At 37.0% G+C, this 27,024-nt stretch overlaps 1 protein-coding gene across 4 annotated transcripts in view; it reads right to left on the reverse strand.

The window, feature by feature from the left end:
- The window catches only part of Cog6 (conserved oligomeric Golgi complex subunit 6), a 596,080-nt gene that overhangs the window by 42,336 nt on the left and 526,720 nt on the right, over nucleotides 1-27,024 (reverse strand). For all 4 annotated transcript variants that reach the window (XM_090403681.1, XM_090403680.1, XM_090403683.1 and 1 more), the window contains one exon: nucleotides 15,352-15,431. In XM_090403681.1, coding sequence (XP_090259807.1) covers nucleotides 15,352-15,431 — 80 coding nt within the window. The remainder of the gene's footprint in view (nucleotides 1-15,351; nucleotides 15,432-27,024) is intronic.

Raw genomic sequence — 27,024 nt, forward strand, 5'->3', positions numbered from 1 at the left:
GCTTTCTTTTGAGATTTTCATAAATTTCGTCTTTTTTGCATGTATATCTAATCCAAATTCTTCATCTTCTTCAATTAGTAGCTGCAGTAATTTGATTAATTTGTTTCTCTTTTCTGCTATTAGAATGGTATCATCAGTATATATGTAAGATTGTTGTATTTTATACCATTGATACTAATTCCTAGTTTTTGTTTTTCAATCTTTTTCATCACTGTCTCACTATAGATATTAAATAGATTTGGTGAAAGAATACAACCTTGTCTAACTCCTCTTTTTATTTTCACTACAGAAGTCTCATCGTTAAATAGCTGCATTTTCTGTTTGGTGTAAATCATTTCTATAATCTTAAGTACATGATCTTCTATGTCTAATTTATCTAATATATTGAACATTTTATTATGTTTAACCCAGTCAAAAGCCTTCTGAAAGTCTATGAAGCATATGTAAATGTTCCTATTTCTTTCAAGTGATCTTTCTATTAATATTTTTAGTTCCAGGATAGCATTAATGGTTCCCATTCCTCTTCTGAAGCCTTTCTGTGGTTCACTCAATTCACAGCTTATGGCTCTTTCAATTTGTTTGTTAACAATGGTTAAAATAATTTTAGATGCATGAGATATTAGGCTCACAGTTCTGCAATACTCACAATTTTGTGCATTTGCATTATGTTTCTTTGGAATTGGTATCCAGATAGATGTTATAAAAACTTCAGTTAATTGTATTGTTTTATAGATGTCCTGAATGGATTCCACTAAATAGTTGTTATTATTGCCAGTCAAAGCTTTCCAGCAGCTCAGCCAGAATATTATCACACTCAGGGGATTTATTATAAGGAAGATTCTTAATTACGTGTTCTGCCTCCTTTCTTGTGGGTAGAGTGGTATCTGTTGTTATGTTTAACTTAAGGTGTCGTGAGTCATCTAACATGTTACCATTATCATCGTCATAGAGGTCTGATAAGTACTCCACCCATCTTCCATTTATCTTTTCCTTATCAATGAATATGTTTCCATCTTTGTCCTTGATGTTATTAGACTGTGTACGTTTTGCTTTTCCATTAAGTTCTTTCACTTTCAGGAATGCTTCTTTGGTTTTGTTCCTATTTTGTAATTCTTCTATCTCAGTGCACTGTCAATTTATCCAGTTTTCTTTCAATCTTTTACATAACTGTTTGATTCTTTTATCCGAAGTTTTATATCTTAACCTTTCTTCTTCATTTGCTGCTCTTTTCCATGTTCTTGTTTCATCGATAAGGTTGATTATCTCTCGAGTAATCCATGGTTTTTTCTTTCTTTCTTCTTGTTTATTGATGTGGTATTTAGCAGATGTTATGATAGCTGTTTGTAGTCTATTCTACTGAGAGGGTTCATTTTCATTTTGCAACTGTGCAGACAGCAGTTCTGAAATATATTCATTAAATTTTGATTTTATTATTGGATTTTGTACCATTTGCAGATCCCATTTTAGGAGTTGACTTATTTCAAATTTTATTGTTTTCAGACGAATATTCATTTTCATTAAGGCCAGTCTATGATCATAAACATGATCTATGATCATGTTTATGATCATAGATCATGTTAACATTGCCATAACAATGATCTATGATCATGTTTATGGCAATGTAAAGAAAATTTGCATTTATATGTAATAAATTAAACATATTAATTGACAATAATTACTTACAATCCATATATTAATTACTTAGAAATTAATTAAATCGAATACACACTTTTGAAAACCGATAAATTCTTTACAAAACACGAAAAAATAAATAAAATGATGCTAAAGGAGTCATGCCACGTCTGGCAGTATATCACGGAAATAGACGGCTTGGAAACAGGATGTTTGTTTCATTTTCTTAGTACTTAAACAGTTGATACTGTTTGTTTCTTTATTGCCTTATTATTTGGTATCGCTCTACTTAATAAAACTGTATTCTATTAAGTTAAAATATACAACTCAGAGAAGATGTTGGATATGTATTTATTTATTTTTTTAAGGTGAGCACTGGGTTGCGTGCTGGAAAAAAAGTCGTTGGCATATCATGTTTGGCACGCGTGCCAAGGGTTCCCCACCCCTGGTTTAGGGGATAGGAGGAAGAGGGGTGTTATGATAGAGATCTACAAGTTAGTAAGGGATTGTTATAGGATCATTGTTGAAGAGGTTTTTCAGAAAATAGTGGGAGATCAGGGAGTATTATACAGCTTCCAGGTTATCCCTGGAAGCTGTATAAGGAGGGTGTGAGCAGGGGAGTGAGAAGCAAGTTTTTTGCATACAGAGTTATGTATGATTGGAATGCCCTGCCTGAGAGGGTGGTGTCTGCAGAGAATTTGCGTGTGTTTAAGATGCGGTATGATGAGCTGTGTGTATGACAAACGAACTTCCTAGATGAGTATGGGGTTTTAGAATAATAATAATAATAACTTGGACACAAAAGTCTTCTAGTCCTCATGGCATCTCTCCATTTGTTTTCAAATACGATGATACAGTTTATGATATACATACCAGGTACTTGTCCAAAAACAAGGAAGCAATCTTGTATCGAGACTAATTCAAAAAAGGGAGCTAGAAGTCTGTCAAACTACTGACTAATTGCCATCATCTCATTCCTTTCCAAAACAATGGATTAAACCATCAAACAGCCAACTCTTGCACTACCTAGATGCCCATCAATTAATCAGCAACAAGTGTGGATTCTGCCATTCAAACATCAATTGCTGAGTATAATAAATTTAGTTTAATCCTTTATCCAAGTGTGAGCAAACAAAGTTTGCGCCTGAAAGTATCTTCAGGACTGGGTTAAGGTGGTACACACCAGGGCAACTCGTTGCAAAGGTGGAGCAAGCTACCAACACTCCTATCCTAGTATCTCCTATAATGCAAAACACATCTCCTTGCGGATATGTCTATTGTTATGCATTAAGGGAAGGGCCACTACCCAGACCGGTTTCGACCTTTATTGAGGTCTCTTCAGTGGGAGCCAGGCCCAAGTCAAGATATCGGGCAGAAGCATTAGCAGGTCATCTCCACCTATAGGAATTGCCAATTGGTGTGCCACCCTTTTTTTTAATAAATTACTCTGGATTTAGAGAAAGATGTTGAAAGTTTATTTTCCACTTGGTTAGAGTATAATAAATTTAGTTTAATCCTTTATCCAAGTGTGAGCAAACAAAGTTTGCGCCTGAAAGTATCTTCAGGACTGGGTTAAGGTGGTACACACCAGGGCAACTCGTTGCAAAGGTGGAGCAAGCTACCAACACTCCTATCCTAGTATCTCCTATATAATGCAAAACACATCTCCTTGCGGATATGTCTATTGTTATGCATTAAGGGAAGGGCCACTACCCAGACTGGTTTCGACCTTTATTGAGGTCTCTTCAGTGGGAGCCAGGCCCAAGTCAAGATATCGGGCAGAAGCATTAGCAGGTCATCTCCACCTATAGGAATTGCCAATTGGTGTGCCACCCTTTTTTAATAAATTACTCTGGATTTAGAGAAAGATGTTGAAAGTTTATTTTCCACTTGGTTAGAGTATAATAAATTTAGTTTAATCCTTTATCCAAGTGTGAGCAAACAAAGTTTGCGCCTGAAAGTATCTTCAGGACTGGGTTAAGGTGGTACACACCAGGGCAACTCGTTGCAAAGGTGGAGCAAGCTACCAACACTCCTATCCTAGTATCTCCTATAATGCAAAACACATCTCCTTGCGGATATGTCTATTGTTATGCATTAAGGGAAGGGCCACTACCCAGACCGGTTTCGACCTTTATTGAGGTCTCTTCAGTGGGAGCCAGGCCCAAGTCAAGATATCGGGCAGAAGCATTAGCAGGTCATCTCCACCTATAGGAATTGCCAATTGGTGTGCCACCCTTTTTTTTAATAAATTACTCTGGATTTAGAGAAAGATGTTGAAAGTTTATTTTCCACTTGGTTAGAGTATAATAAATTTAGTTTAATCCTTTATCCAAGTGTGAGCAAACAAAGTTTGCGCCTGAAAGTATCTTCAGGACTGGGTTAAGGTGGGAAAATAAACTTTCAACATCTTTCTCTAAATCCAGAGTAATTTATTAAAAAAGGGGTGGCACACCAATTGGCAATTCCTATAGGTGGAGATGACCTGCTAATGCTTCTGCCCGATATCTTGACTTGGGCCTGGCTCCCACTGAAGAGACCTCAATAAAGGTCGAAACCGGTCTGGGTAGTGGCCCTTCCCTTAATGCATAACAATAGACATATCCGCAAGGAGATGTGTTTTGCATTATAGGAGATACTAGGATAGGAGTGTTGGTAGCTTGCTCCACCTTTGCAACGAGTTGCCCTGGTGTGTACCACCTTAACCCAGTCCTGAAGATACTTTCAGGCGCAAACTTTGTTTGCTCACACTTGGATAAAGGATTAAACTAAATTTATTATACTCTAACCAAGTGGAAAATAAACTTTCAACATCTTTCTCTAAATCCAGAGTAATTTATTAAAAAAAAGGGTGGCACACCAATTGGCAATTCCTATAGGTGGAGATGACCTGCTAATGCTTCTGCCCGATATCTTGACTTGGGCCTGGCTCCCACTGAAGAGACCTCAATAAAGGTCGAAACCGGTCTGGGTAGTGGCCCTTCCCTTAATGCATAACAATAGACATATCCGCAAGGAGATGTGTTTTGCATTATAGGAGATACTAGGATAGGAGTGTTGGTAGCTTGCTCCACCTTTGCAACGAGTTGCCCTGGTGTGTACCACCTTAACCCAGTCCTGAAGATACTTTCAGGCGCAAACTTTGTTTGCTCACACTTGGATAAAGGATTAAACTAAATTTATTATACTCTAACCAAGTGGAAAATAAACTTTCATTCATCAATTGCTGAGATCTTATCTTGCATTACTCATTAATAGACATGTGCAATGGAAAGTTTTGGAGAATCTCATGCTGTCGCTCTTGACATTTCCAGAGCTTTTAACACGTTCGCTGCCAACTACGAGTATACTCATAGTTGGTAAACCAGCCACACAAGCCAGCTACGAGTATACTCGTATGACGCTTACCGCCGGCAACGAGATTCCAGTACTGACCTTGAAGAAGTGAAAATGCTTGGCTTGTGGAGCTAGCATCAAAACTGTGTATTCTCATTGATGGTATATGCTCCGTACAAGCCAACTACGAGTATACTCGTATGACGCTTACCGCTGGCAACGAGATTACCGTACTGACCTTCTTCTTATTATTGTGCTATCTTCTATCGAAGGTCAGCGACCATCTTGGCGAACAAACTGCGCTCTTGTGCTAATCTGAGCAGTTGTGCACTGCTCTTTCCTGTCCACGTCTTGATGTTGTCAAACCATGATATTCTTTTTCTTCCTCTAGTTCCTTTGCCATCAATTCTTCCTACCAAAATAGTTTGTAGAAGTTGGTATTTGCTGTTTCTCATGATGTGTCCAAGATATGATGTTTTTCGTTTCTTGATTATTTGTACAAGACCTTGAAGAAGTGAAATTGCTTGGCGTACGGGAACAGACTATGCCGAAGTAGCGTGGCAGCGAACGTGTTAACCATGTTTGCCATTGAGGCCTACAACTAGCCGCTATTCATTGTCTACCTATAACTCTCTGTAATTGGGTTTTTAACTTCCACTCTTTGAGCTTCACCACCAATGCAGAAGTACCTCAGGGCTCTGTCCTATCACCTACCCTGTTTCTAATGTACATATAAATGACCTACCAATCATTACTAATCCTATCCAGAGCTTTGAAGGAGATAGTATTCCCTATTCATCCTACTCGTTTGACAAACCACCCAATGTGAAAATATCCAAAGCAGCACGATCATTTATAATTAGTGCCCTAAACACTGATCTACATATTATTCTTCAAGGGAGGGCAAGGATGATCTGGTTATCTTCAATTCCACCAAAACACAATCTTTCCTCTTCTCTTGCAAAAGAAATCTCAGCTCAGATTCTCTTATGCACAATAATACACAAATCAACAGACAAAATCAGATCTTTCTGCTATGACTAACATTCACCTCCAGCCTCTCTTGGCAGAAATCATAGCAGACCTTATGGACTCTCATTAACTAATCCTCTAACTATGGAATCTCCATAAACTTCTATCCTGGAATCACTCATCACCTCTTTTACTCTTTTCTCTTTCATTCTATTCTTTTGCACACTTTCATCAGTTTGCATTATATGCCTAATATCACTCTGCATATTTCTCATTTCATTTTTCACTTTCAATAACTGTTTCATCAAATCTTGAATTCCTACAATTTCACTTTCCGTCACTACTGTAGTCTCACTATCTCTTATTTTGCCACACCTTACTTCTGTTTCCTTGTTAACTAACTTTTGCCTCTACGTTCTTGCATTCTTTCACTCAGTTTTAGTAGCTTTCATTTCATTAGCTAAAAAAATTTTTTGCCAAATTGGCCCCTTACTTGTCAGCTCCATATACAGTGGTGCCTTGGTTAACAATGGCCTCAGATAATGACGTACTTGGTTAATGACGACTGGCTGTAAGAAAAAAATCTCTTGGTTAATGACATACGCTTTGGTTAATGACTGTCGATTATGTGAACCTCTATCCGATCTAAAAAACCACAATTTTCCGATCGCACTCAGCCACGCGTGGGAAGACATTGTTGAATAGAGAACAGCCATGCGGCATAGCTGTGAAGCTCAGCTATGTTTGACCCATCATAGCCAGCTGTTTACGTTTTCCATTTATTGTTTCTTTTTTTGTAGTGTACTCTGCTTTATTTTAAAATTTGTGGTTATAAATGCGTTTTATGATGAAAATGAGTATTTAAGCATTTATTTTTTATGTGTTCGTTTATATAGACCAGGGGTTTTCAAACATTTTAAATTTTGTACGACATAAATAAGATTTAAAAAATATATGTACCACCATATGATTTGCTTTATATTTTCGATTAGAGTTTGTTTTACTTGAGCTGCCATTTCGTTAATTCGTTGCAAAACAGTGTCATCTGACAAAGAAAGTTTGTTTATTATAATTTTTTTACATAGAAAAATACTGTTTTAAAATAAATATTAAATATGAAAACCCTTATGGCATGCTAATGAGACTTCGCATCCGAAAATTCACATAAAAATAAAACTGCAATAAAATTTATTTGTTCATTTTATTCGATTCACCAAGCTAAATTCTTGGAACAGTCTACTCATTACAATATTAAAATACATTTTTCTGAACATTTATTTAAATATTTTGTGTAAAATTTGTACCACCAAAAATAACATAATGTACCATTAGTGGTACATGTACCACAGTTTGAGAAATGTTGATATAGACAATAAATCGGCAGTGCATGTCACTGTTCATTCGCCATCAAAAAGCAAAAATCAAATCTCATCTGTATAATAATCGTTGTATCTATAAGCTGCTACTCAGTGTATGTTATGGTAAGTGCTGTATCTAATATCGTCACCTTACAAGCAGAATGCACTAAGTCAAAAATTGCAGGTTTCGAATTTAACTGTTAACTTTTATTTCAAAAAGGTTTTTTTTTTGAACTTTTACTTTTATTTTCAGGTGACGATATGTTCTTCGTATCCCTTGTCTTAGTGTTGTACAATTTGTAATAATACCGTATTTTGCATATCTTTTTTTTATTGAGTGAATTTTTTTACCATGTGACAAAATGGGTCCCAAAAAGAAAGTCAGTGAGGGAAAAAAAAAACAGAAAAATTTTCTCTATTGAACAGAAAAGAAATAATAGCAAAACATCATGAAGGTGTGAAAGTTATGCAGCTAGCTCGAATATATGAAACAAGTCATTCTACAATATCAACCATTTTGGCTAAGAAAGAAGAACTTATGGTAGCTAAGGTTGCTAAGGGAACTTAAAGGTTGAATGTCAGAGGGCTTCTTTTTGAGCAAATGGAAAATCTATTACTAATTTGGATCAAAGAAAGAGAAATGGCGGGCGATACTACATCTCAAAATGCAATCTGTCAGAAAGCTAAACAGATTTATCAAGATTCAAAAAAGAAGACTTTGGGATCAAGTTCTGAGGTAGATGATGATGGTTTCAAAGGTAGCAGAGGTTGATTTGACAACTTTAAAAAAAGAACAGGAATTCATAGTGTGGTCAGACACAGAGAGGCAGCTAGTGCTGACAAAGCAGCAGCAGATAAATTTGTCAATAGCTTTACAAGAATTATAGAAGAAGGAGAATACCTACCTCAACAAGTCTTCAATTGTGATGAGACTGGGTTATTTTGGAAGAAAATGCCCAACATGACATTTATCACAAAAGAAGAAAAAACACTTCCTGGGCATAAACCAATGAATGATAGGTTAATATTGCTTTTAGCAGCAAATGCAAGTGGAGACTGCAAGGTAAAACCAATGTTAATCTATCACTCAGAGAATCCCCAAGTATTCAAAAAGTTCAATGTCTCTAAATCCAATCTCGGTGTTTTGCGGGTCTAACAGCAAAGCCTGGATCACAAGAACAGAATTTAGAGACTGGATTCGTGAAGTGTTTGGACCAACTGTCAAAGCCTATCTTAAGCAAAACAATCTGCCTCTAAAAGCCATTTTAACCTTAGATAATGCACCTGGCCATCCAACGGGCATACAAGAAGAGCTACTAGAGGAATTAGATTTTATCAAGGTGATTTTTCTTCCTCCCAAGACTACATCTCTGATTCAACCTATGGATCAGCTAATAATTGCAATTTTAAAAAACTTTACACAAGGGCACTTTTTACCAGGTGCTTTGAAATGTGTGAGGCTACCAACATAACCCTAAGAAAATTTTGGAAGGAAGAATTCAACATTGTCATATAGGCTAATTGTAAAGGCTTGGCAAGAAGTAACAATGAAATGTCTCAAAGAAGCATGGAGGAAATTGTGTCCTTCCTTTGGTAATGAAGAAACTTCAGATGAAGGACACAAATTGGTAAAGGATATTGTGGCAACTGCTCATGATCTTAACTTGGAAGTAGAGGAAGAAGATGTTGAAGAATTATTGGAGATACATGACCGAGAACTGACTACTGACGAGCTAAAAGAACTTTTCAAGCAGCAATGTGAAGAAAAGGAAATTTCATCTGAAGATGAGGATGGAGAGAAAGAACAAATTACGACTGCTGAAATCAAAAATGTTTTGGCAAAGTGGGAGGAAGTTCAAAACGTTGCTATGAAATGGAATCCAAACAAATCTGAGGTTATCAGAATTGCAGATCACTTTAATGAAAAGTCCATGCAGTTTTTCAGAAACATTTTAAAAAGGAGGCAGAAGACATGTTTTTTACAGGTCCATTTGTCAAAAAACTCTGAAGTGAGCCCAACTGTCGTTCTGATGAATATTGATAATTAAAAATTGTTTTCATGAACGATTCATTTTATTAATGTTAATTTTTTTGTAGCAAATACATATACACCCCAACTGTATAATAAATAAATGATATTTACCATATTTTTATGACATTTTAAATGAGTTTTATCTGCATTTTTAATATGTGCTATGGTTGTGGGGAGGAGCCGGAACAAATTAATTGATTTTCAATTAAATCTTATGGGGAATCGCGCCTTGGATAACTACGGTAATCCTGGAACGGATTACCGTATCTAACATTCCCATCTTCTGACTGAATAAATCCACTTACACCTTGCTCTTTATCTGAGTCTCTTTCATGCCATCTTGACATCAAACACTTGTTTTGCTTACCTTTTTCACCCATTCTATTTAAGTAGCCATACCACCTTAGATAAGCTCTGCTGACACATTTTTGAATGCTAACAATATCTTTTCTAATATCTTCATTTTCAATATGAAGATATTAGAAAATGAAGATGTTAGAAAGGATAATAATATCTTCATTTTCAGTATGATTCTGTCATTGATGGCATGTGTTCACTCCTCTAATTATACTCAAAACTGTAAAACCCTTGGTTTGTAGTCTTTGATCAAGTACATTATTTCTAATCCAACTCTCAGATCAATAACTTAAAACTGGTTTGAACATTGTCTTGTATACTGCTAGTTTGGTGTTTTGGCTAATTTCTTTCTTTATTATTATCAATATTATTATTTTTCTGATCTCATGGAGTCACAAGACTCATCGTGAGAATCAATTAGGTACATCATACCACTCCTTATACTCATCTACAGTCTGCACATTCACCACCCTCTCAGACAATGCATTCCATGCTGCTGATGAAAAAAACTCACTTCTTAACACCACCATGCAACACCAGTGATGGAACCTTGTCCTTGCTGCTTTCCCTCATTCTACCATATGAAAAAAAATATCTTCAGTGTTAATGTGATAATAACCTGTCAACAGCTTAAGTGTCTTGATCATAACCCATGCTTTCCCTTCTATCCACCAAACTCTGCAGTCTGCATGCCCTGTCTATTGCTGAGATCTTACTCCCATTTCTTAATAATCAAAGTTGTACAGTCCTTTTATTTATTTATTTATTCATATGGAGTTTCCTCCCTTTTCTCCCCTGTCCCTATTAGGGCTCAGCTAGCTCCATTTCTTTGCCATTCAGGCTTCTTATGTTGATAGTACCGATCTTTAACTCTGGCGATGTTGAGTTGGGGTGTGTTTTCAGATTTGATATTTTAATATCATTTTTTTTATATCATATCATATTTTAATATCATTTTAATACCATGTTTAATGCCTATTTCGTTCATAATGCAATTCATACTGATGATGAAGAATAAGAACAGAGAGGATGTGTATCTTTGTCTTACTCTTGATTTAACATTAAACCATCTTCTTGTCTTTCCTTCAGTTTTAACTGCCACCTTCTTGATATTTATTTTCTATGTTCGTGCAAAAGTCCTCCCATGACTTTTGTTTAGCTTTCTTACATTTGTCTCTGTATTCTCTAAGAGCACAAGCTGACTTATTTGCCAGGAATAAGTCTTACAACTTAAATATAGACAATGTATTGTTCTGTATAATGTTATTTATACCGTGAAGTACTATTATGAAAACACCTATTGGTATCTGTGAATATTCTGATTATTCTGCATGTGTTCTTTGCTTTTTTGCATTTGTTTCTTCACATTTTTACCACATTTATGTGTTATGTCAAATTCCAAATAATTAACACAAGTACCATGTTGTAAATATGTCTTGTTTTGGAGGTGGCGCTAGTGTCCTTGGTGAATGTGGCGGTCGTGATTAGTTAGTCTAGAAAACGTGTTTTTAAATTTAAATATAGTGTGGCTTTTTGTCTCAAACTGTGCTGCAGTTGTGCATCGGTTAGATACAAGTGTCCTTCAGTGGTGTTATTGTTTGGAACTGTGTTGTATATATTGTGTTTTCGCTGCCATTTGTTTCACTACTTCAATGTGTAAAGATGGCGTCCAACAAGAAACGTGAGTCAGCGGTACGCAGGACTTCTACTTCTACACGAAACGCTGGCTCAGCATTAGATTTTTCACAATCGATGCGTTGCGGAAACTGCTACATATAAATGCGCCGACGAATGTGAAGGATCTGTGGTCAGTCTGGCTAAATGAGAAGAACAAAAATGTCGACATGTGAGAAGTGTCGGGATAGGCTGGAGCGTTTAGGAATGGAAGCTGACATCGGGACCGTAGCGGAAAAACTTCGGTGGGAGTTCATGAAAATGAAAAATGACCTTCATATTCTGCATGAGGAATTGGAAGTGCTCAGTAACGGGATACTGGAAGTTAAAACTGAGTTTAATGTATTAAACAGAGAAATTAGGACTATAGAAATTACTTTAGCTGAAGTAACTAGAACAGGATTACGTATGGGTGAGTCTTTGGTGAATGATGCAGTAATAAATAGTATGGGAGTGATTGGGAGTCAACAAAATAAAACCACAAGTGGCCTAGAAGAAACGAGATGTCGTGAGAGTGGGGGAGTAAGTAATAGAGCGGTGAGTAATGAAACTGGGAGAGTCATGCTGAATAGCATAGAAAATGAGTCCATGAGTGATGCTTGTGTAGACTTGAATGAAGTTAAGAGTGGTAAGAAATATGGTGATTCTATGATTAAGGGTATGGAGAGTGGTATGCATGAGGAGTGCTTGGCTGGTGGGACAATAGAAAGATTGGCTTTAGCAATAAAGAGAAGGCATGAAGCAGACAAGATGATAGTTATGGGGGTTACAAATGACCTGAGTGGTGGTATAAATCAGATAGGAAAAGATTTAAGAACATTGTTAGATACTGTGAAGAGGAAAAGTGTCAATGGGAGGACAGTGTGTGTGCTGCCTCGTTTTGACAATTACGAGTTAAGTAAACGAGCAATGATAATGAATGATATGATTGCAAGAATGTGCAAAACAAAGGTCTACAATTTGTTGATGTTTGGAGTGTGTTTGAAGGAAAAAGACAGTTATATGCTAGAGATGGGTTGCATCTGAACATGGAAGGTCATAAGCGATTGAAGAAGTTACTGTTTTCTGAACAAGTTGAAGTAACTGGGCAGGGAAACTAATATTGAAAAGGGAAACTAATATTGAAACTAATATTAAGAGAGAGAAACTTTAGCACTGATTGTATATCTATTGATCCTTATTTGCAGAATAAATTGCAGAAGAGAGGGGATAAAAATCGGCATGGGACTACTGAAATTAGTGACTTATATATCAGTTCTAAAGCCTTAGAGGGAATCTGTAATTTTTGTATACCAATGCAAGAAGCATTCGAAATAAGAGAGAAGAATTTTTGGCATTAGTCAGATTAGTCAGTGCAATCTAACCAAAAGTTGTAGGCATTAGTGAAACTTGGCTTTCAGTAGAAGATGTGGTCACTGGAATTGAATGTGACGGGTACAGTATTTTCAGGGAGGATAGAGAAGATAGAACAGGGGAAGGAGTACTGTTGATGATAGCTGACGTGTTGCAGCCAAAGAAAGTAGTATATCAATATGATAGACATGTGAATGAGAGTTCATTTGAGGTGGTCTGGTGCGAAATAGTGACCAATGCAACCAAATATACAGTTGGATGCTGCTATAGGCCAGGGAGTACAGGGGGAGATATTGAATTCATGCAAGCAAATTAGTGCAATGAGTGAAGGCTTAGTGATTATTATGGGGGATTTTAATTATGGTGATATCAATTGGAAGGAGGAAATATCACCTGGCAAAAAGGAAATGGAATTCATACATCTTCTACGAGATAATTACTTGAAACAGCACATAACTGTAGGGACATGTGGTGTGACAGTGTTGGATCTGGTCATTGGTTCAGAGAATATACGCATAAGTAAGTTGTCCTTGTTACCTCAAATTGGTGAAAGCGATCATGTGGTATTGACTTGGTAGGTTGCAAAATTTGTGGATTTCTTTCTTAAGAAGGGGGTATATATGGAACTACAGGTTAGGCAATTATAACAAGCTTAGGAGTGAGCTTGCAGCCATCCCATGGCAGAACATATTGCAGGGGAAAGATGTTAGCAGTGCATGGGATAAAATCAGCGGATATCTGAGGAAAGCAATATCAGATTGTGTCCCCATGGTCATGAAGTCAAACAAGGCAGGCGTTAGATGGATGAGCAGCAGTATCAAGCTTGATCTACAAAAAAAGAAAATGTTATGGAGAATTTACAAGGAGAAAGGCGATCAGTACACCCATGAGCAGTAGAAGGCTCAAGCTAGGAAGGTTTCCAGCATAGTAAGAAAAGCTAAATCAGATTATGAGAAGACTTTAGCCAAAGAGATCAAGGGTAATCCCAAAGAGCTCTTCAGCTATGTGGCAAGTAAAAGGAAGAAATGACTTCGAAAGGATAACTTTAGTGGGTGCTGATGGTATTGAGGTGACAGAATCAGATGTAATAGTCGAGTAACTGAGTGATCACTTTTCAAAAGTCTATCACCCAAGTGAGGATATCTCTGTACCTGTAGCAATAACTAATGCGAGAATTGAAGCTAAGAAATCAGAGATATTTAATATATTACAAAATTTAAATGCAAACACTGCTGTAGGCTTAGATGGAATATCAGCTCGGGTGTTGAGTGAATGTGCAAATGAATTGTCAACCCCTCTTACTTGGATATTTAATCTAAGTTTGAACTCTGGTATGGTCCCTAGGGAGTGGAAGTTAGGCAAAGTAGTTCCTTTGCATAAGGGTGGCTCTAAAACTGCGGTAGTTAATTACAGACCAATCACCATCTCAGGAGTAGTGGTAAAAGTATTGGAAAAGTTGGTTAAAGACAAAACTCAAGAATGGGTGGATCAGGATATGATACTCTATAGAGGCCAACATGGTTCTGTTAAAGGTAGATCCTGCCTTAGCAATCTATTAACTATTCATAATAGAATAACATCTGAGTTGGACAAAGGAACTGGCTACATAGTGGTACTTCTGGATTTTGCTAAGGCTTTTGACAGGATACCCCATGGAACACTGTTATGCAAATTGGAGCAGATAGGAATGGATACTAAATTGGTGATATGGATAGGAGAATGGCTCAGGGAGTGATACCCTAAGGTGGTGTAAGGAGGAGCCGAGTCCAAGATGAGGCAGGTAACCAGTGGTATGCCAAGAGATTGATGAGGCTAGGGACTTATGGGTGTTGGTAGATAGGGAGATGAAGTTCAGAGAACACATTGCTAAGGTGTCCAAGATTGAACATAGGATTACTTGGTTGTTGAGGAACGCACTGACATCCAGAGATAAAGAAGTTATTATTCCCCTTTATAAAGCGTTGATAATTCCACATTTGGATTACTGTGCTCAGGTCTGGTCACATGGATTCCTTGGAGATGAGGAGGCTGTGGAGAGGGTTCAGAGAAGAGTGACCAAGTTGGTGAGTGATGTAAAAAATGCTCCCTACATTGATAGATTGAGAGCTTGTGGATTGCAGAGGTTGGTTGATAGGTAGAGAAGAGGGGATATGATAGAATAATTTAAATTACTGAAAGGCTTTTATAGGATTGATGCAGGGGAAATGTTTCAGCTATGTGATAGTGATGGAAGAACAAAAGGTCATCCCTGGAAATTAAAGGAGAGTGTGGTTAACAAGGGTGTCAGAACAAGGTTTTTTGCCTGGAGGGTGGTGAATGAGTTAACATTGCCTAACTTAGTTGTGAGCTCTTCATCTGTAAATGAATTCAAGAAGAGATATGACAGATATTGTTTTGCTAGTTTGGGTCTCCCACGATGAGTCTAATGACTCCATGGAGATACCCATAATAATAATAATAATAATAAATACCTATCAAGGAAAAATGTATGATTTTCCTTGATGGGTATTTAAACAATCCATCTGGCAACTTGGAACATTCACATTCCCACACTGGCAGGATATGCCAAGTGCAATAAAAGTATTGATAGATTTTTATGGTAATTAAAAAAAAATGATCTCGAAAAAGAACTCTTACCTCATAGTGGCACTGAGAAGAAGATTACTTTGGGAAATAGCCAAACTATCAGGAGATGCCAAGAATAGGTCAAGTTCTTTCTATAATAATAAAAAATATTTTTGTCAAAAATAATTTCACACTTTTGTAGTTTAATGATATGAAATTTATTAATTGAAATTTTTTTTGCTTAGTTATAAATTAAATACAAAATGCCTAGAAATTATATCTCATTTAATCCTTTATCCAAGTGTAAGCAAACAAAGTTTGCATGTGAAGTATTTTCATGACTAGGCTACTTGTATATAGAGGCTAGTGACTTCGCATTAATTGCCTTAGTATCTCATAATGCAAAACACATATCCTTTTGGGTGTGTATAATACTATGCATTATGGGAAGGGCCATTACCCCAGATCAGTTTCAACCATTGTTGAGGTACCTCTCCAACAACTCTGAGTGGTATGAGTAACCCAAAAGGATCACTCCTAAACTCATCACCCTTGATCTCTGCCACCATTTCTGATGCACCATCACTGCCGCCACCACCACCAATGAAACCAGAAAAGCTAATATAAACATTGCCCGGCACTTCTCAGTGTCTACATTTTATGCAGATATACACTCATCCATATCTCATCTTTAACAGCTGACATCAAAACATACCACAAGCATGCATGCCACAAAATCTTGTGTGATAGATATGATGATAAATGTAGTCTTTATATGGTGGCTGGATATTAATGTATCAGCAAACTAACTTACAGCACTCGCCATTAACAAAACACACAGTACAATGGAGACTGACAAGATATATTTTTTTAAAAAATGTTATACTATAAAAAATTTTAAATGCAAACATTCGTTCAATTACAATCAAACTTGGCAAAACTCCCTCTAAATTGCAGAAGGAAAGATGTAAAGTTTGTGAACCTATGGCCTGAGTTTGATGGATAGAAAGATTTGTACAATGGTCATGGATTGCACTTAAAATGGATTTGGAGTTAAGTGTTAAGAGAGAGTGGAATCACAAAGTCAGGAAAACTAAAGAAATCAAGGGGAATGCAGACAAGTGTATGAGAAGGCACCCCATGAAGTAAATGAGTGTATGAATTTTGTGTAGATTCTACAAAAATATGTGGAATCTAGTCTTTCGGGCAACAATATCGAATTGCGTTGTCAATTTGGGATGTAAAGGTGGTTGGGGCATAAGGAGGATACTACAATTTCTACATACTAATGCTAGAAATATCAAGAATACAGAAGAGGAGTTTGTGACATTGGTTAATGCAACCTCACCAAAAGTTATATGCATTAGTGAAATAGGCTAACAGCAGATGACTATGTCATCTGGTGTTAGCCAACTCACAGCCTGTTGGTCCAAACAACAAGCTGTGGTTTGAATCCCACTACTGGACATAGATGTATGTGATTTCCTCTGGGTGGTAGATGTATTAACTGATTTTCACTGCCTGCTGTAAGACCACTACTTCACACTTTTTTGGAGACCTGATCTGGCATGAAAAAGTTACATGTTTGGTCCATAGAGCAGGATTTCTGAACTAGAAAACAGAAAAAAAAAATGAAAACAAAAAAAATATATATATATTAAAAAATAACTTATATAACAACAATATATCCAAAAAACAGAAAACAACTACAGTGGTATCTCACTAATCTGAACCCTGCAGTAATCCGAACTGCGGTTTGAAAGAAAAAATGTTTTATTTATTACGTATTATTATTTTGTGTACTATTTTTATTTAATAATTATTATTTTAACTATTGTTACTTATTTTATTATTATTACAGTACAGTATTTTTTTCATGCTGTCGATTGTATGGTTAAACTGGAGGCCTATTTTGATATATTGTGTCACGTTTGCTTTTTTTATACTGTACCGTATGTACTGTATTATCGGCATGAATCACAAATATGTATACTAATGCCAGGAGTATTAGGAACAAGAAGGAAGAATTTTTGGCCTTGATTGGCTCTTCCTGGCCACAGGTTAATTGGCATTAGTGAAACATGGCTGACGAAAGATGATATAGTTAGTGGGATAGAATGTGTAGGTTATAGTGTGTTTAGGAGGGACAGAGAGAATAAAATGGGGGGAGGGGTGTTATTGATGATGGTTGCAGCCAAGGAGAATTGAAGTTGTATTGCAGGATAGTGAAAGGAGCTCATTTGAGGCTATTTGGTGTGAGATTGAGACTGGCAGAACAAAATATACAGTTGAGTACTGCTATAGACCAGGTGATCGAATAGATGGTGGAGATAGTATGCATAAACAAATTGATGAAATGAGTGGAAGGAGGGTAATTATTATGGGGGATTTCAACTATGGTAATATTGATTGGAAGGAAGAGAGGACACATGTGAGGAAGGAAATGGATTTTATTCAATTATTAAGGGATAACTATCTGAGACAGCATGTAATTGAAAATACTAGGGGTGTGAGAGTGCTTGACTTGGTAATAGCATCTAAGAATTTGACTGTAACGAATATGACCATGTTGCCACCTATTGGTGAGAGTGATCATAAGGTCTTGGCCTGGGAGGTGGCTAAAGGTGTGGAATTTTCGATTAAGACAAGGTATATGTGGAATTACCGTGCTGGCAAGTATGACAAGCTTAGGAGACTGCTTGGATCAGTGCCATGGCATGTACAACTGCAAGGGCTGGACGTCGATAGAGCATGGGAAGTGGTCAAGGAACATTTACAGGAGGTAATGGCTGATTGTATACCTAGGGTCTGAATAGTAAAACAAGTAGGGGTTAAATGGATGAATAACACCATTAAGCTTGAGCTGCAAAAAAAGAAACAACTGTGGAGGGAATTTAAAGAAAGGGGTGACCTGCAGGCACACGAACGGTATAAAGTGTAGGCCAGAAAGGTAACGAGTGTGGTAAAAAAAAGTAAAAGTGAATTATGAAAGGAAACTAGCTTTGCAAGCAAAAGAGAATCCCAAACAGTTCTTTCAATATGCTGCAAGCAAGAAAAAAACTGTACACGGCAAAATGATTTTAAGGAATGATGATGGTAAGGAGGTCACTGAATCAGTCGATATAGTGGAGTTACTGAGCGCGCACTTTGCAAAAGCATATCATCCAGGTGGTGACATTGAAAAAAAATGAAGGAACCATTAGTTTATACGGGAATAGTGATGAATGAAGTGGAGGTGACTTGTCTATTACAGAACCTTAATGTGAACACATCTGTGGAATTGGATGGTATACCGGCACTGGTCTTGCGTGAAGCGGCTAAAGAATTGTCAGTGCCCTTGACCATATTGTTTAATCTGAGTCTCAGGTCTGGTTTAGTCCCGAAGGTGCGGAAAGAGGGGAAAATAGTTTCACTGCATAAAGGAGGATCCAAGACTACGGTTGCAAATTACCGACCGATCAGCATATCAGGAGTCGTTGTCAAGGTCTTAGAGAAAGTAGTCAAGGGAAAAATACAGGAATGGATTGATGAAAACGAGATACTGTACAGGGGACAGCATGGCTTTGTGAAGGGTAGATCATGCTTCAGTAACTTGCTCAAGTTTTATAACAAGCTGACGGCTGAACTGGATAAGGGAAATGGGTTTACAGTGATACTGCTGGACCTGGCAAAGGCGTTTGACAGGATACCACATGGAATACTAATCCGTAAACTACAACATATGGGAATGGATATAGGGTTGTGAGATGGATAGGTAGTTGGTTGATGGAGAGATATCAAAGAGTAGTTTATTCAGGAGTAGAGTCCAAAAGACGGCCTGTGACTAGTGGTGTGCCGCAGGGTTCTGTTCTTGGACCACTGCTGTTTAATCTGTTCATTAACGATATAGGGAAGGATCTAAGTGGAACAATTCATTTGTTTGCTGATGATGCAAAGTTGGGTAGGGCAATAGTGAATGCAGAAGATGTCAAAGTCTTGCAGGATGACTTAGATAGATTGGAGTTCTGGGATAAGGAGAATGGATGTCAATTTAATGTGACAAAATGTAAGGTTATGCATTTTGGGGTGAAAAGATTAGCAGCAGTATACCACATTGGTGGAACTGTACTCCAAGAGATTGATGAGGCCAGGGACTTGGGAGTGTTGGTGGATAGGGAGATGAAGTTTAGGGGCACATTGCAAAAGTAGCTAAATCAGCTCATCAACTCACTTGGTTGTTGAAAAATACCTTTATGAGCAGAGACAAGCAAGTTATTGTACCTCTGTACCGAGCCTTGATAAGACCTCATCTCGACTACTGTGCCCAGATTTGGTCACCTCGGTTCCTTCTTGATGGGGAGGAAGTGGAGAGGATCCAGAGGCGAGTGACTAAAATGATAACAGGTCTATGGAATGAACCATATGAGAACAGGTTGAAGATTTGTGGGTTGCAGAAACTAGTTGATAGGCGGAGGAGGGGAGATATGATTGAGACATTCAAATTGCTAAAGGGATTCTATAGGATTAATTCAGAGGATATTTTTGAGATCAGGTCTGGTGGTGGGAGAACTAGGGGACACCTATGGAAGCTGGGCAAGAGTGTGGTTAGCAGGGGTGTTAGAGCTGGGTTTTTTACTTTTAGAGTGGTAAATGAGTGGAATAAGCTGCCAGAGTCTGTTGTGGGAGCTAGGACGGTGAACGAGTTCAAGACAAGGTATGATAGATACTGTGAGAATGTAATCGCATAGTTGTGTGGACATGATGTTTAGGCCCTCCCTCGATGAGTCTAAGGACTCCTGGAGTCGCCCGAAATAATAATAATAATAATAAATATACACAAAGAGAGGAAATTCAAAATGTGCATAATTTGGTTAAAAATATAAATCCAGATGTTGAAATTTCACAAACCGATGTTACGGAATGGATTATAGGTAGAACCGAAAGTGAATTCGAAATCAAATCAGATGCTGAAATTATAAATATGACGCTACAGAATGAATTAGAAGATGATGATGATGAAGAACTTGAAGGAAAAAAAGTAAAACATGAAGAGGCTTCTGTCTCTTGGGGGAAAATTCGCTAATCCGAACGAGCACCGTTTTATTAGTTCAGATCAGCGAGATACCACTGTACTTTATTTCTAAAGGCTCTACTAGTTTCGTCTTTCTAGTTTTTGTTATGTGCCATCCAGTCGTTTTCGAATCTTGGTGATTTCTGTAATTGTAAGTTCAAGTTGGTAAGTTCTTTTATGTTGTCCATCTAACTCTTTTGTTGTCTTCCTCTTCTTCTCATTCCCTCAATCTTCCCCAGCATAACTGTCTTTTTCAATGATTCATCAGCTCACATAATAAGTCCAAAGTACATCAACTTATCTTTAGTGATCATTTCCAGAAACATGCATTGTCTTTGTATTCTCGAAAACCTTCTTATTGGTCATTCTTGCAGTCAATGAGATTCTTAATGGTCTCCTCCACACCAATAATTCAAATGAATCAATTCGCTTTCTATCTTTCTTCTTAATAATCCAGTTTTCACATCTATATATCATGAATGGAAATACCATTGAATTTTCCAGCGATGCCTTGTTCTTCTTCTTCTTAACCCACTTTTGCATTCCAATCACCTAATATCAAAAGAAAATCTGTTTTATCAGTACTGTATACTACTTGTTGCAAGCTGCTGTAAAATTCTACTAACTCATCATGACTTGAATAGGTAGTGGGTGCATACACCTGCATTGAGTGTAACAATCATTGGGTATGCCTTTATTTTGATTAGAATTATTCTATCAGACACAGGGTTGTAACCCAAAATCTATTTTCTGTATTCTCTTCTAACTACGAATGCTACTCCATTTCTTCGAAGGTTTTCATGTCCAGAATACTCCAATAGGTAGAGATTTGGCAACTCCTATAGGTAGAGATGACCTTGCTAATGCTTCTGCCTGGTATCTCCACTTGGGCCTGGCTCCCACTGAAGAGACCTCAATAAAGGTCGAAACTAGTCTGGGCAGTGGCCCTTCCCTTAATGCATAACATTATACATGTCCGCAAGGAGATGTGTTTTGCATTATGGGAGATACTGAGATAGGAGTGATGTTATCTTGCTCCACCTTTGCAACGAGTTGCCTGGTGTTGTACCACCTTACCCCCAGTCCTGAAGATACTTTCAGGCACAAACTTTGTTTGCTCACACTTGGATAAAGGATTAAACTAAATTTCTTTATTTGGCTCATATAAAATTTTGCAGAGCATTAGAATTTCAGTTGTGGAGCCTTAGAGCTCCGCAGAGCCCACTTTGGGAAATACTGTATTATAGGAGACTAAGGCAATTGATGTGAAGTCATTAGCCTCTATATACAAGTAGCCCAGTCATGAAGTGACTTCACGAGCAAACTTTGGATAAAGGATGAAACCAAGAATATAATTTCTTGGCTTCTGCATTACTTCAACCTTGGTTGAAGTAATGCAGAAGCACTGAAGTAGTTGCCATGCTGATATATGAGAGGCTCTCCTTGGGGAAGGTTTTTGCCTGTCTCTGAGTGGGGCCACTGCTAAGTTTATGGCACTAGTTGGTGGTGGCAGGGCCACAGGTGAGGGTTCCTCTCTGTGGCAGGGTGGGCCTGTCACTGAGTGGAATTACTGCTGAGTAAAATGATCCTTTGGGTCACTCACACTTGCTGAATTTAGAGTGATCTGGGAAACTGCCTGAGCTTTTAGAGACTTCACTTATATAGTGAAACCGTTCTGAGTAGTGGCCATTCTCATAATGCATAGCTACATGTCTGTAAGGATATGTGCATTGCATTATGGGATAATAAGGGATGTGGAGTCATTAGCTTCTATATACAGGTAGCCCAGTCATGAAATGACTTCACAGCAAACTTTGTTTGCTGACACTTTGATAAAAGATGAAACCAAGAATATAGTTTCTTGGCATCTTTAATTTATGGAGGTAAGATAGAAGCAACTCATTCAATTTTTATTTAAAAAAAAAAAAAGTTCTTTAGGTACTTTTTTTGGGGACAGACTGCAAAGTTAAGGCCTTTACTGAGAACAACTTGTTCACCATTGTTTTTCTATGAAAAGCTGATTATGAGGTTTTATCATCTGCGGTTTTTTTAACATTAAGCTATTACATTTGCTAATCAGTTTGAATTTATTATATTCATAAATTTTTTCTCCTTGTCTGTTGAGAATGGAAGTCACATTCTATAAATTTGTATCTAATTTTTATTTTAAAGTATATCAACAAGGTGTAGTTTTATATATATATATAAAATTACAGATAATATTATATATTACAGATATATTATAGTAATATTACAACAGATCGTCACACACACACACACACACACACACACACACACACACACACACACACACACACACACACACACACACATGTATAATTACAGAAATTAATAGAAACAGAAAAAAAATAACAATCCTTAGCCTGCCCTCAGTACTAGTAGTGCACTGTTGGGCAGTAGTCATAAAAATAAAATAAAAGTTTACTGTTCTTAGCAAATTAAATATGGAAATAGACAACAGCATAAGCAAAGCTAGTATGGTGAGTAGCGTTGAATACATTTTAAGGAATAAATGAGTATTAGTGAAAACAGTAAACTAACAGTTACAAACCAATTTTAACTTATGGAGATGAAAGTTGGATTAGAAATAAAGAAGCTTGTGAAACATTAGAGGGAGCTGAGTGTTCTGAGAAAAATTACAGAGTGAATATATATAGCATCAATGGCAGCATCCTATTGAAAATGAAGATATTAGGAAGGAACGGGACATTATTGCATTTGAGAATGTGTGAGCAAAACTAATCTCAAATGGTATTGTCACTTAAACAGAACAGAAAGGGAGAAGAGAATTTAGAAAGAATGGTGTTCAATGCCAAGATGGCAGCAAAAAAATCCCAGATGAAGTGTGGAGTACTATGATAATATTGAAGTCCTGAATAATAGCAGATTATTCTGGCAGAAAGCTTTTCCAATAAAGAAAGTTTTATGAATAAAAACATTGATTAAACATACACCCCTAGTTTCACCACTTAAAATAGAACTGGTGGATTCTTCAGGGTGAAGAAATAACAAAAATATATGAATTATAAAGTTCATTAAATGCTAAAATAACTGTTATAGTTGCGTAAAATAGGTAAATTCATGCTAGATAATATGTATAAAAATAAAATGTGGCATGCATTAGCTGGCTGCAGTTAGCAACAGAAGGTGATTGTTGGCAAAGTTGAAATCTCTAAAGTTAAAAGATTTGATAAGAGATTTCCATATGTCATTTAACATCAGTCCTTGGTTTTTCTTTAGTGATTTGTGTGAATGAATGATTGTCACCGATTCCACTCGAAGTCAACTGCTTGGATCGTATTGGTATGGCTGGTTTAGCCAGCCATACTTTAATATAAGAATCATTCAGTACAAAGAGTACAGAATTTTTGGATTTCTTAAGAGGGACAACTGTCTTAGGCAGCATGTCAATGGAGGCAACATAAGGACGCAACATATTAAACTGGAAGTCTGGAATAAAAGTTATTTTCTATAAAGGCATAGTTGAAAAGTGACAATCAACTGCTTGGATGGTATTGGTAATGCTGGTTTAGCCAGCCATACTTTAATGCAGCATTTTTCAAACTTTTCCTACTATGGAACACTTCCCAAATGAAATTTTAACGGAACACCTTGGTTAGAGTCGAGTATCATCGGTCTCTTATTCAATGTAAAACTAAGCACATACTATCGCCGCAGCAGGCTGTGTCATTGCATCACAAAAATGCAACAGCGCACACTACAGGCATGCCGGACTGCAAAAACCTTGATTATGATGCATGTTTCCTAGAATAGATACCTCTGTACTTCAATTGCATTCGGAGGTGTCGACAACTGCAGGCAGCTGTCAGCCAGTTGAGTCAAGGCCAGCATGTGCTGGCCTTAATAGCACAATCCACATGCAAAGTAAGGAGTGCCTGATTTTCAAACATCTTTGAACTTGTTGCAGCATTTAAAACCATTCCAGATTTTAAATTTTGGTATTATTAATTTTGATAATTTTTCACAGAACATTTATTCACTTTCCGTGGAATACCAGCGTTCCAGAGAACATAGTTTGGGAAACGCTGCATTAATATATGAATCATTCAGTATAAACAGAACTGAATTTTTGGATTTCTTGAGAGGGACAACTCTTAGGCAGCATGTGATGGAGGCAACATAAGGATAATGAGTTTTGGATTTGGTCATAGCATTAGAGGATCTGAGTGTGACTGACATGTCATACTTACACCCATTGTAGATGTATTCTTGCGCAACACATATTTTGAGGGACATCAATTTATCACTCAAGAATTCCAGAAATCCCTTTCCTTTACTACTACTACATGCAGTTCCTCTTCCCAATTTATACTGCTGTAGTTAAAATCTTCCATAACAATCATTCCTTTTGCACTCGCCAAGCTCAACTGACTAAACATCTCCTGCTCTTCACCTTGCTTCTAGTTACCTAATCTCTTCTTTCATGCTTCTCAACTTCTTCCTGATACAGTCCACTTCATCATTCAGGACATCTATATCTATCTATCTATCTATCTATCTATCTATCTCTTTCTCTCTCTGCAAGCTACTTACTCTTGTTCAACATTCATCCAACAATGTTTCCATAATAATGGAAAAGTGGCTTAGAACTAGGACTTTAAAAAGAAGAGCAAATGATGATGCTAACCCTAATTGTGATACACGTGTTGTAACGGGGAGTAAATCTGATACTATTAAAGTAGAAGAAACAAGCAGTTCAAAGAAAAAATACAGTAGGAAATATAACAGTTCATATTCGGAATTCAGGTTTACTTGGTGTGGAGATGAAAGTGAACAGAAACCTGAATGTGTTTTGTGTTATGAAGTGTTGTCGAACGAGTGCATGAAACCTGCAAAACTCCAATATTTACAAACTAAACATTTTGATGTGAAAAATAAGCAAACTGAAGAGAAAAAAAAAGCCAATTTTTTAGCAACATTAAATCATGGGAAAATAAAGATGCAGTTTCAGCCATGGGTTCGATTAATAGCAAGGCACTGGAAGCATCTATCTCTTAAGTTTGCAAAAACAGAGAAACCTCATTCTATCAGAGATGTGGTAAAACCTCATTTTACCACATCTTTTATTACTTCCAGCAATAAAAGATGTGGTTAAAAACTATGTTTGGCAACAAGTTACTAAAAGATGTTGATTTGACTCCACTTTCAATAACACTGTAGGTTGCAGAATTAATGATATGGCAAGTGACGTAGAATCTCAGTTAATCGAAAGAGTTAAGAAGAGCCCTTATTATGCATTACAAATAGATGAGACTACTGATGTTACAGATGATGCGCAGTTAATATGCTACGTAAAATATGCGCATGATAACAACATTCATGATGACATTCTGTTTTGCAGAACTTTGTCATCCCAAACAACTGGAGAAGAAATATTTCAGACTCTCAATAATTACATAATACACAAAGGGATCCAGTGGGAAAAATGCATGGGCTTCTGTTCAGATGGAACTCGGGCCTTTACAGGCAGGCATAGTTGGGGATTGTTTCAATGGTCAAGGAAGTGGCTCCGGATACGAATCGGGTATATGTTTATGAAACCATGTATGACATAGGGGAAAGGTTGGCCTCCAAAGGAATGCCACCAGAATTTAAAACAGTGCTATACAATGCTGTAAAGCTAGTAAATTTTATTAAGGCTCGACCGTTAAATAACAGGTTATATTTAGTACTCTGCGAGGAAATGGGTAGTGAATATATACAACTTTTGCTTCATTCTGAAATTCGCTGGCTTTCCAGAGGCAAAGTAATAACAAGATTATTTTAATTAAGGCACGAAGTTTTATTGTTTGTAAATGAACGCAATTCTAATTTTGCATCACTCCTTGTTGACAAAGCATGGTTATCAACGCTATCCTATTCTTCAGACATTTTTTTTTAAATTAAATGAACTAAATCTCTCCCTTCAGAGAAATTCTTTGACTGTTCTTGATGCCTACGATATAATGGTGTTGTGCATTAGATATGCAAATTATCTGTAAAAGACAGATAATGTGCAACTTTTCCAACATTTGAATCCTTTTTAGTGGAAAATGATCTTTTTGTGATTCTGAGTTTCTGAAAGGGTTTGTGACCACCTGAAAACTCTGAAACAGAATTTTGAAACACATTTTCTGAATAACTTTTATAAGAAATATCTGTGAGTTCAAGATCTATTTCAGCTTATAGCCATGAGCACGACCTTTTGCTATCGATTCTGGATATCACCTTCAGTGAGAAGTGAATTTCCCGAATTATCTGAGTAGTTTTCTACAACCTATTTTTGTGAGAAAGGATTTTCATCGCTCCTTCAAATAAAAACAAAATACAGAAATCGTCTTAGTGTGTGTGCCGATCTTCGACTGAAGGTGACCAATATTGAGCCAGACATCAAGCAACTCTGCAAAGGCCGAGAAGCTGAACCATCTCATTAAAAGTAAGTAGTAACATAATTATATTGTATTATTTATTTGGACTACAGTTTCCGATTATTCTCGTTACTGGCTTTGGAATTAATCCATTTCCAAAATCAGACAAAATCGGGGATGAAACGGAAGTTACGCAAAGTGACGTCACGGTGAGGCTCAGCTCTGCTGGCAAGGAGGATAGATGTTCGCATCCCATTTAGCGAAGTTTCGTATCTCGTAGGATCACTTGCGGGAATATGCAGCCGA

This window comes from Typopeltis vanoorti, chromosome 14, assembly GCF_054136105.1.
Source record: "Typopeltis vanoorti isolate ZY-2024b chromosome 14, IOZ_Tvanoo_1.0, whole genome shotgun sequence".
Lineage (NCBI taxonomy): Eukaryota > Metazoa > Arthropoda > Arachnida > Uropygi > Thelyphonidae > Typopeltis > Typopeltis vanoorti.